This window comes from Melospiza melodia, unplaced genomic scaffold (genome assembly GCF_035770615.1).
Source record: "Melospiza melodia melodia isolate bMelMel2 unplaced genomic scaffold, bMelMel2.pri scaffold_51, whole genome shotgun sequence".
Classification (NCBI taxonomy): Eukaryota; Metazoa; Chordata; class Aves; order Passeriformes; family Passerellidae; genus Melospiza; species Melospiza melodia.
The window spans coordinates 4315640-4335896 of NW_026948797.1; the positions used below are offsets into that span (position 1 = coordinate 4315640).

Genomic DNA, 20257 nt, shown 5'->3' on the forward strand with positions numbered 1-20257 from the left:
GAACCCCAATTTCAGACATGGACACTTGGAGGAGAAGGATAGTTCTTTTCCATAGGAAGGAAAGCACAGAACACCAGTATTTGAGAGACAGATGAAAGGCGACCATGACAGGCCTAGGCCAGCCAGACCTCTCTGTTCTGGTAGCATTTGTCTGAAATTAACCCTTGGATATAGGGAATTGGAGAGTTGGAACACCATCTTTGGCCGTTTTTGTGGAGATAAAAAGGATGGTTCTTTTCCATAGAAAGGAAAGCACAAAGCCCCAGTGTTTCAAAGGCAGATAAGTGTCAGCCCTCAGGCAGCCAAGGCCAGCCAGGCTTGTCAGTCCTGGCAGCTTTTGTCTGGGAGCTATCCTTGGATGTAGGGAATTCTGGAGGCAGATGCCCAATTTTGGCAATGGGTGCCTGGTCGTGATTGATGTTTTTTCCCATAAGAAAGAAAAGCACATGGTCCCAGTGTTTCAAAGGCAGATGAGGAGCGACCAGTGGAGGAGGACAGTTCTCTGCCACAGGAAGGAAAGCCCAGAGCCCCAGGGCTTCAGGGGCAGATAAGAAGTAGCCCTCAACATGTCAAGGTCACCTGGACCTGTCAGGTGGTCCCCAGGAGGCCCAGCCAGCCAGACCTTTTCCATGTTCTCTTGGTTTCGTGGGACCTCACAGTGTCCCAATGGTCTCCTTGGTTCCATGACGCCCTGGAGTGTCTCAATGTTCCCCTTGCTTCTGCAGTGTCACAATGACCCTGTGCTCCCATGAGGCCTTGAAATGTCACAATGGCTTCATGGTTCCACAAAGCCCTGATGTGTAACCATGGTCTCTCGGCTCCATGCGCCCTCGCTGTGTCATAGGGGCTCCTCCGTGACACTATGGGCTGCACAAGGTCACCATGGACCCTTGGTTCCTTGGGCCCCCAAGTTTCACAATGGTCTCCTTGATTCCATGAGGCACCACAGTGTCACCATGGACCCTTGGTTCCATGAGGTTCCGCAGTGTCACCGTGGTATCCTTGGACCCGCATTGTCACAACTGACCCATGGTTCCAGGAGGTTCCGTAGTGTCACCATGGTCTCTGTCAGAGGTTGGATGAGATCAATGTCCCGAGACACCTTGGGATGCTCGGAATGCCCCTGTGTGGCTAGGACAGGCCTTAGTTTGTGGTGGGACAGAGCCCTACCCCCAGCCCTGGCCGGGCAGAGCTGTCAATCACCCAGCAGGGGCTGTGCTAACCCAGCTCTGATTGGCTGAGCTGCCAATCAATCACACACTAGCAGCTGATGCAACCCTGACTCTGATTGGGCAAACAACTGGCAGTCCCACCCCAGGGGCGGGCCATGAGGGCCCAGGGCATTAAAAGCCAGAGCACAAGGCCATCCCAAGGTCTGGATCCTGCCTTCTCCTGTGGTTCCTCTGTTGGTGATGCTGGAACCTGACCAGTTGTTACCTATGTGTGTGTCTTTCTATAGATCTTGTGTCTTTCTGTTCTCTATTTCTTCTCCTAATCTTACTTACCTAGAACATTTTTGAATCACTTAACATTTTAAGGGGTAAAGGTTTTGGAGTTAAATGGGCTAAGTTAATTAAGTTAATGCTATGATAAGAGTTTTATGTTGAAGTGGACGTTTTATTAAGTGCTTTGCCCAAGTTCCTTGATTGTGTATATTTTGCCAGTAAAATTTTTTGTCATTTTGACCTCTTAGCTCATTGGTCAGAGCATGGTGCTGGTATCATTGAGGCTGTGGGTTCAATCTTTGTGTGGGCCATTCATTTAAGAGCTAGACTTTATCATCCTTGTGGGTCCCTTCCTACCAAGAGTATACTTTAGCATCTGTCCATGTTGAGAATATCTGGTTGGTGTTTCTCCTGTGCACCAAACTCAAGTCAAAGAACCTTTGGTTATCCCCAGCATTTCTGCATTCTGGGGTGCTACAGCCCTGCAGGCTCACAATGGCCTCTTGTTTCCATGAGGCTCCACAGTGTCACACTGGCCCCTTGGTTCCATGGGCCCCAACAGTGCCACAGTGACCCCCTTGGTTCCAAAACTTCCCACAGTGTCCCACTGGCCCCTTGGTTCCATGAAGATCTGGAGCGTCACACAGGTTTATGACATTTGTCCTTCCTGCCCCTCACATCCCCCTGGCCCAAAAACAGCCCCGAGGCAGCCGTGAGGGACAGGCCCTGCTGGCCCAGGCTGGTCTCGGGGCTTGGCCTTTCTGCTTCCCCCAACCAGCCCAGGCCTTGCTCAGCATTGCAGTTCCCTGCTCAGAGCCTTTGGCTCCCTGCAATCCTGGCCTCAAGGATCTACTCTCACCAGTCCCTGGGGTCACTCCCTGCCCTCAGTGGGACCCAGTGATGCTCCCAAAGGACTTGGAGTTTTGCTTCTGATTCCTTGAGCAGCTTCTTGAGCCTTCTCTCAGTGCCTTAGCATCCTGGACCCAGCCCCTAAACCACTGTGGGGATCAATATAATAGAGAAAGCCCTTGGGGGCTCTTTCCCTTCCTTCAGTGGTATTCAAGTCTCCAGGGCTTGTGCAAATGATTGGAGTCAGTTTGTTGTCCTGTTGAGGAGGAAGATTTCAAAATACACCTCATGACATTTTTTTTTAACCAAGTGAGTATTTTTTTTTTCCATATCAGAGAAGAGCTGATAGAAGCATTCCCCAGGTGACTTTGATGCTGAATGTCTCCATAGGAGGTCTGGGCGCAGAGAAGAATGAGCCCCTTGAGGGCTGACCCTGTTTGGACAAGCTGCTCCTCACCCCCAGCCTCACCATGTCTGACGTGGCCCACCTGGCACTGATATCCCTGTGCCCTGCAGCAGAACCTTGTCCCCTGAGCTCTGCAGCTCCATGTCCCAGCCCATTGCAACATGTCCCACCTGCTCTCCTCAGGGCTCTGCCTGCACACAGGCCCAGGAGAGATTTTCCTGTTGGGAAGGAAAGAATGGACAAGCCTGAGCACGTTTCCTGAACTACTAACCCCACTCAGGAGCCACCTGCTCAGTCCAGGCTGCCTGGAATGGTGTCACCTTTCTACAAGGGACAGTGTGAGCAGAAATGATCTCTGGAAGCAGAATTCTCTGAGTCTTGCAGCTGAATTCTCTGTCCCTGTCCTTTCCCTGTATCTCTGTTGCAGATGGAAGCTGCTGGTACCATCCTGACCTTTAACCTCTCTTTGGAATTCAAACAGACATTCCCAGGTGTGTTAAGCAGGATTTGCTCAATGTTTCTACAAAACTTTTGTGTTCTTCATGGAATGAAGGGGCCATTTTGGCACTGAGGGGGCGACGTGGAAGCAAGGAGTCAACTGTGATCCTGGGGTGCCAGGAACCAAGGGGCCATGGTGACACAGCAGGGCCATGTGGATCCAGTGGTCCATTGTGACACTGTGGATCCAAGGAGGCCATGGAGACACCCCCAGAACCTCATGGAACCAAAGAGTCCATGGTGACTCAGCGGGGCTGGATGGAGCCAATGGTCCATGGTGACACTGCCCATCCAAGGAGGCCATTCTGATACTGTGGAAGCTCATTGAGTGAGGGAGGCCATTGTGACACTGAAGAATTTCATGGCACCAAATATCCATGGTGACACAGCAGGGCATCATTGGAACCAAGGAACAGCTGTTGGCAGTAGGGAAACTCAAGGAACCAGGGGCCATTGTGGCACTGCAGAACCAACAGAGCTGCTGGACCTTGTCCCCTGGCCCTGAACAGCTCCTTGGGAGGCACGGCAGGAGCAGCACCCTGGGAGCCTCGGGAATGCCTCTCTGGCATCCATGGCACACACCTCCAGGGGCTGGAATTCCAGTTCCCAGCCAGGAAAAGATTTTCCTGCCCTTGAAGGCAAAGCTCTCAAGAAGGAGCCAAAATCCAAGTGCAGCAAGATCTTACAGTGACATTTCAGTGCCAGCCTTCATACTTCACCCATGGTTGTTGTAGCTCCTGGATTGGGAATTAAATCAGGGCAGAGTCTTTGGTGGGAGCTGCCCTGGGTCAAGGGAGACACTGAGAGAGAAACAGAGCTGGCAGAGAGAGGCAGGAGAGAAAGGAGAACACAAATAAAATCAGCTGAGAAGGTGGCACTCTGAAAAAAACCAGAATTGACTGAAAAGAAGTGTAACAGAAATCAATAATTTTGCAACTTTTATCTCCTATCAAAATACATTTTCCTCCCTTTTTCACAAACCTCCTACTGGTGTCATTCAGCAGTGCTGTTGGAAAGTTCTTTCTTCTGGGTGGATGTTCCAGGCAGCAGCCACAAGGAAAAAGGGAAAGGAGATTTTCCTGCTCCTGGTGAGTTTGACATCCTCAGCTGACGAGCAGAGGAGGCACCAGGGGAAAAGGGCAGCTGGGCTTCACTGTTCTGCAGGAGTTGGGCGGGGTGGAAGGTAATCTCTTGTACTGTCTTCAGGTTCTCCCACAGCGATGTGAGGACTGATCCCAGAGCCCTAAGGGTCACAGTGAGGGCTGCCCTCAGGGAATGCTTGCCTGATATTGAGGGGCGGCGTGGGAGCAACTGGATCTTGCAGCAATCAGCTGCCCCCCATGTTTGGAGGTGCCTGAGGAGGGTAGCGACGATGCCAGGCACATCCTGCACGAGGCGAAGGGAGACGACCCATCCTTTGATCAGCATCGAACTCCGATTTATTGATCCAACATGCACATTTTATAACCGTGTTCATTAAGTTCATACATATTGCAAAACCCAAGCTCATCATTGGCTACAGATTACACACCAACCCCTCCTTTTGTTTTCAATACCTGTAGTTTGTTATTGAGACCAAGACTTGTTTTTCTCATGCTGTTATGAACGGTTCTCAAGTCCTCCATGTTTGTCACTTTGCTTTCCCATACTATCCAAGGACAAGGTATTTACTTGTTATTAAAAAACAAGCCTGAGAACTCTGCTGTTTACAGGAACGTGCTTGAGAATTTGCTGCTTACAGCTGCCTTTTACTTTTCAATTAGCTGTATATGATTATGGCATGTCTGAACAAAACTCTATAAGCCATGTCTGAGCAAAATTCTCCAACAAATTCCCCCTTTTTTCTTTTTTGCACAAGGAGATTAGTCTGCCAGGGTTTTTCTATCATTCTACTGACCATATCTTGAATACAATTAAAAATACAAGGTAAAATAAGTAAAAGCATTTAAAAGCACACTTAGTATCGCTATAGGGTTCCCCAGCCACAGTCCTAGCAATGGCTTTTACCCCAAAGGGTTAAAACCACCCCCAACTGAGCCATAATGTCCTGCCTTATCAGGCATTGCACGGTAGGTGGTGATTGGACTAAGAAAAGAAGGCTGTTAGCTGTTTTCATTCATGCGAACAAGGAGAGGAGGCGAACAGCTAGGGCTAATAATGCTGGAATCGACCCCAGTGTCCAACAAGCCTGAAAATGATCCTTTCAATCCTTGAAATTCTACTTCAACCCTTTTCTTGGGTCTCTCAGAAAGATTCAAAGTCAGTAAGGTAAGTCCTCTGGTGGATTCAAAACCATTTCCCCCCTCTCTTGTCCTTTTACAGTCTGTAATCCCTTAGTCATTTGTTTCAGTGGCACCAGCTGAGCAATTCTCAGCCCTTTGTTAATTTGGAGTGGTGGAAAAGGAGTATGCACCATAACATATAGTCCACACCAATGACACCAAGCAAAACAAATAATCCCAAAAAATGCAGATGATCTTCCGAAAAACAAAGCAGAGCACCCAGCTTTACTCTGTAACACTAGGTCCATGAATCCCTGTCGGAATTTTCCGTGGGTGCGGGGTTATCAGCATATCTCCTTACGGCGGCTGGTTCCAAGCCGAAGCTCCCTGTGGTGTCAGGTTAGAGACAGGAGAGGGTGCTGATGCTGCAGCGACGACTTCTGTTGGTACGTGGTCACTGCGGTTCTGGCACCCACTAGGCGTTGGAGGCAGTGCTGCTGACGTTTGAAGAGGTGCAAGAGCAGCTAACACCTGATTCTGAGAGGTCTTTGCCTGTTCTTGTAAGCCTAGCCCTAACTGTTTGATTGCATCTACTACAAAGGCTTGCAGTCCTGTTGGCATCAAGCCATTCTCTCTAATGCCTCCTCTATAATCCAATTGGCACCCAGAGTATTAAGCACGCTTCTAGTAGTGGAATTACAATTTTGAAGAGTGCACTCCTTGAGTAATGCTCCCCTAAGATATTCTGGTACTCCAGCCCTTTCGATTGCGGCAGCAGCTTTATCAATAAATGACCCGAATGACTCTTCTGGCCCTTGCTTAATTCCCATATACATGGGTATCCCTCCTGGCTCTTTTACCCTCTCTATAGCAAGCCTGACCAACCTCATAGCCTCCCGGCACTTCTCCTGGCCCAATAAAGCTTGTGCTTCGGTACGAAGAAAAGGTCCCAGACCCATAAGCTCGTTCACAGTTATACCATGGAGAGGGTCTCCGGGCTGCCTCTGCACCGCCACACACTCGTTCACAAGCCCCTGCCAATGAGCATTAAATAACAACTGCTGATGTTGAGTAAAAATCAATTTAGCTATACCACAACAATCATACACCAAAAGAAGACTGGTATCAAAAATATAGTCTAACATCTGTTTAGCTGGCTCACTTTTCACTCCAAATTGACTAACAGTAGACCTCACCTGAGACAGCAATTTCCAATCAAGGGCTGTAATGGTAGCCTGCATGTGTCCTCCCTCCTGCAGATGGAATACAACAGGACAAGCCAGCTGGGTAGCAGCGCTGATAACTTCCTCATCCCCCTTTTCCATAGCTTCTCTGGCAAGTGCAGCCCAGGCCAACCTCCGCTCCCTTGCAATAGCCCCCGCTAGGTCATTTTTCACCCCAGGGATCGGCTCATTGATTTTCTGGAGATTATCGGGTGGTCTTGGCCACGGCTCCTGTTGTTCAGGGGGTGTGGAATCCTCAGAAGCGCTCTGTGTAGCCTGGCTTGAAGCAGGAGACGGCGGCAAAGCGGGTAATAAGACCGTCCTCATTGCAGGAGCTAATGGTGTATCTCTCTCTTGATCCTAATCTTTATTACGCCCATGAGCAGCTGTTGCCTGTTCGGCAGCTTTTTTCTCGGCCTGATGTTGTAAGAGCTCATTGTGAACCACCCTCCATAGTTTACCTAACTTCTTGTCAGTTTTATCATCCTCTAAAGTAGCCTCCCACAATAAATCACCGAATTTACGCCACTCCGTTAACTCGTGAACTGTATGGGGGTTAATAAAAACTCCCCTATCGTTGCCATAAGTCAAAAGCCCTGGTAAATCCTTTTGCAAATCTATCCCCTCAACCTGCTGTTTTTGTAAAAAGGCAGTAAATAAATCATATGCTGCTTGCCTTTCCATACCTAAATCGTCAGCGCTGTTGCAGCTCTTCAAGGTCGCGGCAGCAGTATCAGCCGGGCTCGTCTATATGACACCCAAGGCACGGCGCGTCTCAGCTTCTTTTTTTTCTTCTCCTTTTTTCTCCGGGCTTTTCTGCCATCCCGGCTGCTTTTCAGGACCCGACCCGTGTCTTCACTCCTCCGTGGTGCGTTGCCGGATCACGATCGGGTGTCACCATTTGAGGAAAGTGAAGGGAGACAAGCACACATCCGATTGATGCGCATCGAACTCCGATCTATTGATCCAGCTTACACACTTTTATAGTAGTGTTAATTAAGCTCATACATATTGCAAAACCTGAGCTCATCATTGGTGACAGATAAAACACCAACCCCTCCTTTGTTGTCAATACCTGTGGTTCCTTGTTGAGGCTAATACTTGTTTATCTCATCCTGCTTTTGACTTGTTATTGAACATTCTCAAGTCCTCCATATTTTCCACCATGTTTTTCTCATCCCTTCACTCAAGGACATGGTGCTTATTGTTTAAGGAAAAAGCCTGAGAACTTGCTGCTTACAGCTGCCTTTTACTTTTTAACCAGCTGTATGTGCTCATGGCCTTTCTATAAGCCATGACTGAACAAAATTCTCCAACACAAGGTCTCCTCAGCTGGGCTGGAAAAGCACACCATGGTGTGCGCTCTGCGCAGTCCAGACCCACTGCCCAGCATTGCTGCATCACAGGGAGCTCTGGAACTTGATTGCACTGCTGGGCTTTAAACTGCTTTTTATGAGAAAATAATCTAATTACCCCTGAGTAATGAGATGCGAGACTTGAGGAGCCTGAAACCACTCACATGTGCTTGCTCTGTCTCTGTTTGCTGGACTGGCAATGCATCCACTCGAGCTTTGTGCAGGATCTGCAAGCAGAGATTATGAGAATTCACTGGATAAATTGGCCCTGCCGCCCTCATGAGTGTGATGACTCTTTGACACTGGCTTTGGAGATCTATTAACTCACTAAGTTAGAACACTCCAGGGTTGTCCCTCTGTTCCTTCTTGTATTTTGCTGAGTTTTTCTTTCTGTTACTCTTCTTTTTATTTGGAAGGGGAAGTATCATGTTGGTGTTTAAAAAAAAACCAAACTCCACTTCCAAACCAGTTCCTTAATAAACACAACAGTTACCAGCTGTATTTCAGAATGTTTCTGTAGTTTATGCACTTTTGAGTGATGAGTTAATAATGGGGAAGGCTTGATTTTGGCTATTGTGGTGCATGCTCTTGGGGTGACAATTATGTCTCTGATGGAAACATCCACAGTAATCTAACCAGCTGAGTATTGTGGACGGAAATCTTTGAAGACACAAAATTCAAAGAGCAAAAGACCAAATTGAAGCCACTTTTGCTACTCATTGCACAGGAACCTTCTTCATTTAAATATTTTGACACATAGGGAAGCTTCCTAACACAAAAGCAAGTCCTGTGATGTGTCCAAGTACTGCCCAATGTGTCTGTTAGACTCTTTACTTTGATTTAGATTCAAATGGTTAGTGAAGAAAAATTTCCTTAGGAATTAGCCTGGCAGACTTGGGCAGGTGTTGACAAATCCTCCACGGCTGTAACTGCCAAGAGATGTGTAATGCCTCAGTGTCAGCAATGGGACTTTAACTTTGAAACTTAATAATGACTTTACATCTTCTGTTAACCACTGTGGTAGAAGTATCCAGTTTGTCCTGAAGTTGCAGCCTGAATTTCTTTTCCACGTCAGAAGGTTTTGCTTCTTTGCTTCCTTTTTCCTTACCAGATGCGATATTTCATTGATTTTTTTTCTAGGGCTTTCTGCCTTTTCAGTGGAAGGTTATGCAGCAGAATGAAGGTAAAGCTCCAAGGTAATGTACCTTTGCATTTATTACCAGGTTATTTAATATAAAGTACTGATTGTGCTGTTTGTTTCCATATTTCATAGAATTAAAAAGGGACGTTTGCAGCTCAGCACCTCCCACCTGTGCAGCAGCTGAGCAGGTGTCACATAGTGGGTCCTGTTGTGTTTGATGTCAGGTTCTTGGCTCAGCTCAAGATCTACCACTGTTCACAGCAAAACTTTAGCTTGATTATACATGGGAGACTAATTGGTGTCACTAATAGATCGTTTTCACTTCATTCCTCAAAGAAATCTTCAGATAAAGGAACCCATGTGCCTCCTGCCCCCAAGGGATGTGTTCTGTGATATGTGTGTGTTTGTAATTCTAGGATGGCTGGGCCCTGATTGAGAATCCTCCCAACTCCCCTCTGCAGGAAGCTCCAGTTCGGTTTTAGGTTTGCAAAGGCCTTTGATGGGGCCCCTTGGCAACAGCTCAGCCTTATCTGAAGGCTGTGCACCTTCTCAGAAAGGAAAGATCTTTGCATGAAAGGAATCCTGGCTGGCTGTGGGTGAGTGATCTGCAGAGGGAGGCCACCAGTGATGCTCTGTGGGGACCGTGCTGTTCAGCACCATCTGAAGTGACCTGGAGAGAGGTCAGACAGCAAAGTGACAAAGCTGTTCCAGAGACTATCATGCGTTAAGTTTCCACACTCATTTTCTAGTCCCCATTTTAAAGTTACCAGCTCCAGTCTCCCCTGTTCATCATCCTGCTTTTCCATTGGGTATGGGGATGCTCCTGCTGTAGGGTGGTTTAATATCCATTTAAACTGCACCACTTATGCACATCTTTATGTTGTGTGACAGTTCTGCTTAGGCAGTTATGGTAATTGGGAACATCCAGTTATTCTGCTGTTTAGTGCTAGCAGTCAGTGGAATTTGTACCTCTGGCACAATGGTGGAAGTATTTTGAGCAGAGGTCTGTTATATGGGAAGAGTAAATGGTTGGTGAAATGAAAAGTACCAGCCTTAACTAAAAAGTTAATTAAAAGACACTTGCCTGGAGGGTTGACTTGTATATAAAGTGCTTGGATGTGTAAAAGGAGTAATTAAAATGCATGATGATTTCTGGGAAAAGTGTGTAGAACTTGCCTCAAAAAAACTTCCACAACTCCTGTGCAAGGTACAGGAAACACCATGGAGCTTAATTTAACCCAGAGATCAGCACTTCTGCACTTCACATTATTCACATAAAGGTCTGGAAATCTCTCCCACGTCCTGACCCTCTCACAGTGTCAGTCAGAGTGGGTGATATCCTAAAACAGACACAGCCAGTCATGACGTGTAGCTGACATGGGGCAGATAGACCTGCTCTGCAGCATTAGGGAGGGTTTGAAGTGTCTGCTTTCAGCAGAAGTAATTTTTCTTTGGCCAGAGGGGTCAGAATATGTTAGCTCATTTGGATCTGTGGAGGCCATGGAAGACACAATTCCTTTGGCACTATGTTCACAGAGCCACCATTGCCGGGGCTTTACAGGAAGCCCTTGGACACGAGCTGGAGGACACAGGGCTGGAGCCCTGAGCTAGGCAGAGGATCCTGATTTGATCACTGGATGGTATTTGTCAACAACGGAACATAGTAATACCCTTTGCTTTTTGTTGATTTTCCTGTTGCTTCCCTGTATCACTTCTGCCGAACTCATTTCCATCACCGAAACAAGTTCTCAAAACTAAGGTAGAATAGCTGCAGCCCTGAAGATTCCAGGCCCTCACTGACCTGGAATCACCAGACAATCCTTGGCAATTGGTACTGTTCTCTTACTTTGTTAACAAAGATGTTGATGGTAAATTTGTTAACCTTTGCTACCAAAGGTGTTGATGGTAAATATGTCTGTGGTTGAGAAGTGTGGATACAGCACTGTGAAGAAAGGAAAAGCTGCTGCTGTACAATCTGTGCCCCCCTGCACACCATCCTCCTCCTCTTCCACTGCTTGTCTTCTCTGAAACAGGAATCCCCCATGTAAACAGGGAGCACCAAGCAATCCATCATTTGTCAGTTAACCCCAGCAAAGGGCACTGCTATCTCTGGAGGAGGCAGCTTTTATTCCAAGTGAGGCTTCATCTGCCTCTGACCTTGTGGAGTTTCTGTTGGAACAAGTTGCTCCCACTGCACTTTTCCTCCTTCCAGACTGAAACTGAGCAGGGGCTGAGCTCTCACCAACAGACCAGCAAACAAAGAGCTTTTTTTTTTTTTTTTTTGCTAGGATAACAATCTGGAAGTAGAAAGGAGAATGATGTCCTTTTTTTGAATGATTTCAGCTGTCGGATGCTTTGAGCAGTAAAATTGCTGTGGGCCTGTGCAAGGTTAGAGCCATCTTCAAAGAGCAGGCCTGGAATGGGAGCAAGCCCTTTAACCAGCTAATACAGGTCTCTGCACCAGAGTGCAGCCCACTTGTAAATTCCTTGTAGGATGTGCTGCTGAACCGCCCCTGCTCTGTGGGAATGTTGTTTTCCAGAGTGTGCTCAATGTGCTACTGAAGTTCATGTAATGGCTTTCTTGTTTATCTGCTTGAAGAAATCATGAGAGCAATAAATTCCTTTTCTCATTAAGGGATCTATTTAAATTCTTGTTCCAGTGCTTTCCACCTGAGAGCAGGAGCAGTGATTTATTTTGTTTCTTTTCAAACTTCCTGCACACATCCTGTTGGCTGCAAGGGATTCTTAGGGAATGGCTCAGTGACTTCCGTGGTTTCTGGTTTCCAGGGATGAGGCATCCTCTCTGGAGAACCTGTGCCAGCATTTCACCACCCTCAAAAAAAAGAAAAAAAACCAACATTTTTTCCTTAGAGCTAGTATATGGGAAAAGCAGGGCACTGACACCACACTGCCTCAGCTACTGGCACCAGGTCCAGAAGACTGGGGTTATTTTTCACCTGGTACAGTCTTTTAGACTGTACATGGCATTCATAACTAGATAAGAGAGTATTTATCTCTAATTTAGTCAATTGAGGTGTAATAGCAGCTCTAAAACAGCTACAGCACAGGGAGTTCATGTAAACATAAATAATATTCCCAGGTTTACCTACATAATTTCCTTCTCTGTTTGCAGACAGTGACACAGCATCCAGCCTGTACTGATCACACAGTGATCACTGCAAGAGTGAAAAATACAGCTGGGTTCCCCCATCCTTGGCAGCTACAATACTGTAACAATAAAAGCACAATTATTAGAAGCACATTTCTATATTATCTGTCATAGATATATCCACATGCCTTCAATACACTGTGTGGCCAGATGATCAGAGACTGGGGCTTGGCTTTTCATCAGGTTTTGACCATGCGAAGGGCAGAATAAGAAATGCACAAGAAACATCTGAGCAATGTGGAATATCCTCCCAAAGTGCAGGGGGCAGTGCTGGCAGCAGAGCCCTTGTAAAGGTCTGAGCCACCAAAGCACAAGGGGAAAAAGCCCTTCCTCTGCTCTGTCCCCAAACTGGAATCAGGTGCTAGGAAAGACCTTTCAAGCCAATGTAATAAAACCAGAAAAGGAACCTCTGAGCACTTCATGGGAATCACTTGAGCAGGGAAGTCTTGCTGGCAAAACGTTGTTGGTCACCAAGTGAGGCTGGAAAAACCAGGTACCAAGCACTAAATCTCTCTCCCCAGGGGTTTGGAAAACATCTGGCTTCTGGCATTTGGGCATGCATCAATAACTAGAAACTAACTACATGAAAGAAAGGGGGTAAAAAAGCCAAAACTTCTTCTTGCCCTTTTATTCCTTGCAGCAGATAGGTGAAAAGAGTATTTTGCCAGCAGTAGCTCTGAATTATTTCACAACTGCACATCCCTCTTGTGCTGCAAGTTAGAAATGACAGTTTAATTCTTTTTTAATTGCCTCATCTCTAAAGTACCTGAAAGAAGCCGTTTTTGCCAATTGTTCCTGGGCTCTGAAAGCAGATCATTGCTGGAAAAGCAGTCAGTGCTCCTCTACTTTGGAAAGGGGCTCTGCAGAGAGGAGAGTGAGGGGAGCAAATATTTTTGAAATGACCCCGTAGTTCCCTCATCCAGTGTGCTCTGTGTTTGTGTGGGCTGTGTGTTTTGCAGTGCTCATCTGGCTGGTGGAACGGGAGGCTTTGGGATTTTGTTTGTATGCAATTGAGGCTCTTTAGGCTTCCCAGGCTCCTCACCTGCAAGAGGGCAGGAGGCTCCCAAGAGGATCTGATCCCCAGCTCTGCCCCTGGTGGACAGAGCTGTGCATATCCTCCTCCTCTGAGTCATCCTGGGAGAGACGACGGATGCTGCAGACCCGTCGAGCCACCCAATCCTGAGCTCCCAGGGCCATTCCTGCAGGGACCTGGATTTTTGAGCAGCAGGGGATATCAGGTGTGAGGAGCACAGCAGCTGGCAACTGTTTCTGCATAGAGGTGTGTTTGTCCTTGCTCACATCAATTCATGCTTAGATCTGACCTCCTTTCTCCTTTTTCTCATAGCTAAAATGTTCATTTGAAAGCACAATTTTCATTTTCTGCACTCTGTTATCGCTTCTCCTGCTCTTACAGAACAACCAGGAAACACAGTGCAGATGTTATGAATTACAGAGGTGCTGGGGCTGTGCCAGCTCTCAGATCTGTTTCTGCTGGTGGCTGAGGAGCTCCCATTTGCAAAGCCAGACAAGCACTCCTTCCCTCAGAGATCCTCCAGAATGATCTCTGCACCAAGGCAGCACACCAGGAGGAGAACTGGGGACAAAAGAATGGGGTCCTGCATCCAACAAATGCCTTCTGCTGCAAGGCACAAGGACTTGGTGTCCCCTCATCCCTCCCAGCCCAGGCAGCGCCTTTCTCCTCTGCCCACATCACACACACTGCACCATCCTGGGGATCAAAAGGCTTTGGGATCCAGGATTTCCCGCCAAAACAATGACTACCGGGCAAGGAAAATAAAAACCACTTCAGATTCATTCATTCTGTCCTTTTATTTAAACAAAAATCTATCAAAACAATTCTAACTTACCAAAAGCTACAATCCAACAGACTAAGGAACATATTCCAGACTAGTGTTGAATATTATCTGTCAAAATCAAAAAGGGCTTCCTAACAAATTTCATTAAAAGAGGTTACCTCTAGTTCAAGCCTTTAGGATTTTTAATGAAAATCCCTTGGCTTTTTAATATCACTTCCTATGTTGAAGCCCAATGTGTATTTCATTATTAAACAGGCATAGGTGACATGAGATGGTCTCCATCCTGTTATCTTTATTTCTAGCAGGGAGAATTACTAAGTTCTAAAACTTAGAAATTAGAGTAGAATTTCTATAGAGTCTTCTGGCCATGCTGCAGACAGCACTGGGTACACTCCAGACAGTCCTGGGTCCCTTGGAGCCAGAGCCCTCCTCAGGCGTTGACAGTGACAGGCGTGGCTCAGCTTCTGTCCCTGAAGAGGCTTACCCTAACACTAACCCTAACAACTAAGCCTTACTCAAACATGAAAAAAGCGATGATGCCTAAGGCTAAAACTAAGCCTAACGCTAATGCTAACCCTAAGCGTAACCGTAACCTTAGACTGCAGGCTTGGGGAGGGGCTGTGGGGGCAACGCTCTGGAACCAGGCCTGGAGTCGAGGCCTCTGCCCCGCTGTGAGGGGCTCTGCTGGGCAGGGCTGGGCCTTGGCCTGTGGTGAGCCTGGGAGCTGCCAGGGCTCGAGATGTGCTGGGCAGGTCCCCACACGCCTCTTCTTCCCGCGGCGTGTCGGGCTGCCCCAGGAGCTGTGGGTAGTGGGGGTTCACCCAGATGGTGCGGATAGTGATGGCCCTGCTGCCCTGCTCGTCTGACAGCTCCTCGCTCGTCCCGGCATCCCCTTTGGCAGCTGCTTGATCTCTGGTTTGGGGAGTAAGCTCTAAGTGTCCTGTGCCTTTGCATGGCACCAGAGGTTCTGGTTCCTCCTCACAGGACACATAGGCGCTCTCCTCCCTGCTGCTGCTGCTGCCACCCTGGACATCCTCTGAGCTGTCCCCCTCCTCGCTGGGCAGCCCTGCCAGGAGGATCTTTGCTGCTGCCATTGCCCACTGCCTGCGAGCGTCCACCTGGCTTGGGGAGGGGCTGGGGGGCAAGAAACCCAGAATTGTTTCACAACTGGAGTCCTCTGTCCAGCTGTGAGAGGCTCTGCTGGGCAGAGCTGAGGCTTGGCCTGAGGCTGTGCACAGGGGAACGTTGCTGCGCTCTACCCCGGCCTCGCCTGGCCTCACAGAGGGCCTCACTTCTCCACCTCTGCAGCTCTGGTCGGGGTCCTGTTCCCCCTGGGACAGCTCTTTGGGGCTGCTCGCTTCCCAGACCTCCTCCTCACCATCTGGTGTTCTCAGGACAGCCCCCAGTGCTGCCCCTGCCCCCTGCCCACCCAGAGCTTCCAGCGAGGTGGGCGAGGCTGTGGTGGGGCAGCTGGGGCCGTGCGGGGAAGCCGCCCAGCTCTGTGCCCCTGCTGCGGGGACTGTCGCTGCCACCACTGCCTCCATGCCCTGATCCCCGTGCCGCTGTGTCCCCGGCTGGCGGCTGCATCGCCGGAGCACAGCCTCCACCCTGCCGAGGATGGCACGGGAGCCGCAGCGCAGCGAGCGCAGCAGAGCCCGGCCGTGGGCCCTGCGGCTGTGCGGGGCCGCTGCCTGGCTCTCTGCTGCCGCTGCCTGCTCGCCAGGGCCAGCACAGGAATCACGCTGCTCCTCGGCCTCCAGAGGTGCTGCCTCATCCCTCATCCCCTGCCTCCGGCGAAACACCAGCCACTTCTGCTTGGGCTTCGCGTCAGTGCTTGTCCATGGACATCTTGGAGATGCTCCGACACTGCCGTCCCCCGGGAAGATGCTGGCTCCTGATGGAGCCGCTCTCCTGGGAGTGGCACCCCCGGGCTCTTTACCCCTTTTTATACTGTCCTGGTCAGGGCGCAGCCCCAAACGTCACAATGGGCTCTGGGCACACGCAAGCCTCACGTCACAAAGGGGAACGGTCTAGGCCGGGGGGGGTGGGAGTCCCAAGTGTCTCCAAGGGCTCTGGGCACAGACAAGGAGTACAAGGAGTCCATCTTTCTCACTTTATCACACAGAGTAATACAAGAGGCAACTCACAAGGTTCATGAGGCAAAGGAAAAGAATCTGCTCATGAGCTATTGGAACAGAATTTTGAAACAAAAGAGACCAAAGACGCATGATGGCCTGGACTGCTTCAGTGTCTCTTTGGCTTTAGTTGAATTCAAAAGATTTCCTTCCTAATGTGATTGGAAGTCCTACACTGCAAACCCTTTCAAGTCTGCCTTTGCCTTGTTGTATCTTTCTCAAAGAATACCACATTTGATTCATCTCATGAGAGGTACAATCTGCGCAAATGCTGCTCTGAATTGCTGTGACGTCTGGGCTGTAGCTGGGGTTAGATGTGATTCTGGTCAGGATCCCCTGAGGCTCAGTTTTGTCGTGATATGAACTGATGCAGTAAGCTTGACTTAAGAGTGGCACGGGCTAAAGGAGTCAGTCTTTGAATGCTTCTGAATATATGATCTCCCTGTCTGCTGCTTTTCTGGGTATAGCTGCAGTTGCAGGGCCTTGAGGCAAAGCCCAGTGTGCAAATTGCTGCTGCCATTCTTGCCTTCCTGCAGGACACTGACAGAATGTGCTTTCTGTTACAAGCTGGTTTCTCCAGGCTGGACTCCCTGGGCTTGGATTAGAAGGAAATATATGGATGATTGTAGCCCCTGGACATTAAGAAATAAAGACAAATGAAACCAAACCCTGCTGCCCCCCACACTCTCCTCAGGCCCCTCCGTTCCTGCCTCCTGCCCTGAGGGCCTTGGGCGGGGGGGGGGGGGATGGCGTCCTGAGGGTGGCGCCGGGATCGTTTGGTCAGAGCCTGGATCCTGTGGTCAGAGCCTGGATCCTGTGGGCAGCGCTGGGATCCTGACTGCATTGCCCGGATCAGGTGGGCCAAGTTTGGATCCTGCGGGCTGCTCCTGGGTGCTGTGGGCAGAGCCTGAGTCGTGTGGGCCGCACCTGGATCCCGTAGGTTTCACCAGAGTCCTGAGGGCAGTGCCCAGATCAACCAGGCAGCACCCAGATCCTGAGGGCAGCTTTTGGATCGTGTGGGCAGTGCCTGGAAACTGAGGGCAGCTCTTAGATCCTGAGGGTAGCGCTTGGATCCTGATGGCAGCACCCGGATCCTGTGGGCAGCTCCCGTTTCCCTCCCAAAACTAACCCTCTATCCACAGTTCTGGAACACAGTGACTTCTCCAATCTATAAAACTGATGAGAAACCACATAACGGCATGTGATTGTCTAAAGTTCAAATTCCTGCCAGAGCAGATGAATGGCAAAATCATCACCCACCTTCCCTCAGCCCAGGCCAGAGCTGACATCCTGGGGTAGCCAGCCAGCCTCCTGAGGGGGTGTTCCCCTCAGGAAGGGGTTGTGCTCCAGAAAAACACACCAGCTGTGCCTCGGCTTGTGGGGACATCACGATGCCATTGAGCTGCAGGGGCATGTTTCCCCTGTCCCAGTCCGTGGCACCTTCACCACACTGCCACTACTTCTCCAGTGGGATGGGCAGCATGGAGCCGCTCCCTCCACAGCTCACGGGGATCAGCGGAAGCATCTCCTCGGCTGCGCTCTCTCCTCCATGCCGTGGCCGCAGGGAAACACTCCAGGGTTTTCTTCCAGCGCCACGAGACGCGTGCCGGTGCTACGTGCTGGCTCCTGGATCCTACTGTGCACAGGGATGCATCTCTGCTGTCTCCTGGGCCAGGCAGGGCTCCTTCAGCCAAGAATGCTCAAAAAGTCTTCCAGTGATGGCCTGTCTGTGGGGTCCATGCATAAACACCACCTGATGATGTGCTGGCACTCTGCGGAGAGAAACCAGAAACTGCCGCTCAGCAGGACAAGGCTCCTGTCCATGCTCTCCCACATTCCACAGTGCCCAGGCCACCAGGAGTGCTCAGAGCTGCACCCAAAAGCTTCCTATCAATCCCTTCTTGTGGAGGACAACAGCACAGAGGAACAGGTGCCACCTCCTCCAGCTGAGCCCAGGAGATCCACCTCCTCACCAGCTGCAAGAGCAGGATGCTTATGTGCCAGCTGCTCCTCCCAATCCCGTTCTTCCCCTCATGTCTTGAAGGCACATCCCCACCTTGAGACATCTGGGGCGGGAAGAAGAGCTGGCCCCAGACAATGTCCTCGTTGGTGTGGAAAGGAAGGTGCCTGCAGACCAGCTCATAGAGCAGGATGCCCAGGGACCAGATGGTGGCTGGCTGGCCATGGTAGCAGCCAAAGAGGATCTACTCTGGTGGGCTGTACTCCGGTGTTCCTATGGGACATGGGCGCAGCTCATCAGGCCCATGCTGCTCCCTCCCTCCCAGCCAGCTCCCGTTCCACAACAGCAAGCCCCTGCCCTGCCAAAAAGCAACTTGGCTGCAGCTGGCTCCCTCCTTCCCTCCCTCCTTCCTTCCCTCCCTCTTCCCCCTCTGCCAGCCAAGGGGGAAACTTTGCTGCCCTGCTGGGCCCCGGCTTTGGGCTCACCCGACATCCAGGTGTAGAATGTGTCCTGGAGGATTGTGCCGCACCCAAAGTCGATGAGCTTCACCTTGCCCGTGGCCAGGTCGACGAGGATGTTCTCGGCCTTGATGTGACGGTGCAGGACACCCCGGCTGCTGCAGCACCACACGGCCTCCAGCACCTGGCTGAGCAGCCCCTGCACCACGGGCTCCGTCAGGAACCACTGTTCGTGCAGGAAGTACCAGAGGTCCTGCCAGTGCTGCGGATGCTCCATGAGCAGCGCGAAGCCCTCGGGCACCTCGAACCAGTCCAGGAGCCGCATGACGCTGCAGAAGCCAAGCCACGACACCTTCTACAGCAGCGCCGGCTCCAGGGGCACAGGGGCATCCTTGCGCTGCGGGGGGATCGTGAAGTGTCAGCGGGGCCGATGCTGCGCTGCGCCTCGGACAGCCCCTGCCCAGCCCCGCTGCGGCTCGCTATGGCCCGGCCTGGGGCGCTGCGCAGCCCCTGCTCACTCTACGCTCGCTGCCCTCGCAGCGTTCCAGCTGCCGCCCTGCCAGGCCTCACCTCAGCCTGCCCGGCATGCCCTTCCAGCTCCTCCCGCTGGCCCCGGTCACTCCCCAGCCGCGCCCACTCTGAAATGCGCTCCCAGGACACTCACTTGATGGCCACCTGTGAGCCAAGGCCAGCAGCAGACTTAAGATCATGATTGGTTAAGCGTGTATAAGAAGGAGAACATGCAGAATAAAAAAATGTTTTTCTTCTTGGACCCTGATCACATGTGTATATTGAGACAGAGTAAAGATCCATTCTGAATTAGGTGAAGTGTCTAAGAAAGGTGAAAAGTCTGTGAGGCCAAAGCTGAAGGAAAAACTCGCATGCCGAGACAGCAAGGAGACAGAGAAAGAAAACCAGAAAAGACCACAAGGTTGATTTGCCCTCGACTTAGAAATTCCTTTGATAAAGAAGAACTGGTGCTAAATGTCACGCGGAATGAATATGTATGAACTTATTGTGAAACTGTATGCATATGCATTTGGGAGGGGGATAAAAGAAGACCCAAGGTCTTCAGAGGCACGCATGCCTTGTTGGGGGACTTGCGTCCGGCGCGCGTCGTAAATAAACATACCGGGCTTTACAACTTTTATAAAGTTGTGAGGTTTCTTCTTTTCTCCGCAAAACATTATGGCGAGCCAAGCCAGGAGTTCTCTGTCCCCGCAGGGGCAGGGGGGATAGACGGACCTCCAAGGCGCGCCCTAGGATTTTTCCTGGTGAGGCTCCGCTCGTCTCAAGTTGCCACCTGCGAGGACAGACAAGGACCTGCTGGCCTGCGGAGGAAGATACGGTATGTACTGGGTATGTACTGAGGGGCCCTGGGAGAGGGAAAGGAGGGCAAGGGAGTAAACCACCCAGAGACGTCTGGGTTCAGCTGATGGAGCAGCTGTATTAGAGACGGGGTTCATCGTTCTGATAGAGCAGACCGCAAGCGGTTCTGGGGGTGAGCCGGGTGAACCCGTGTATGTGTGTTGGGGGTTCATAGTTCTGATGGAGCAGAACCGCTGAGCCCATGTGTGTT

General features: G+C 50.2%; 1 protein-coding gene across 1 annotated transcript; it reads right to left on the bottom strand.

Moving 5' to 3' along the window:
- Window positions 1-16084: 16084 nt before the first annotated feature.
- On the bottom strand, window positions 16085-19003 carry LOC134413777 (serine/threonine-protein kinase pim-1-like). The gene is made up of 3 exons (XM_063147811.1): window positions 18706-19003; window positions 16987-17154; window positions 16085-16116 (listed from the first exon to the last, which is right to left on the bottom strand). Exons 1-3 carry the CDS (start codon window positions 19001-19003, stop codon window positions 16085-16087), a joined length of 498 nt encoding a protein of 165 aa, XP_063003881.1.
- Window positions 19004-20257: the final 1254 nt, after the last annotated feature.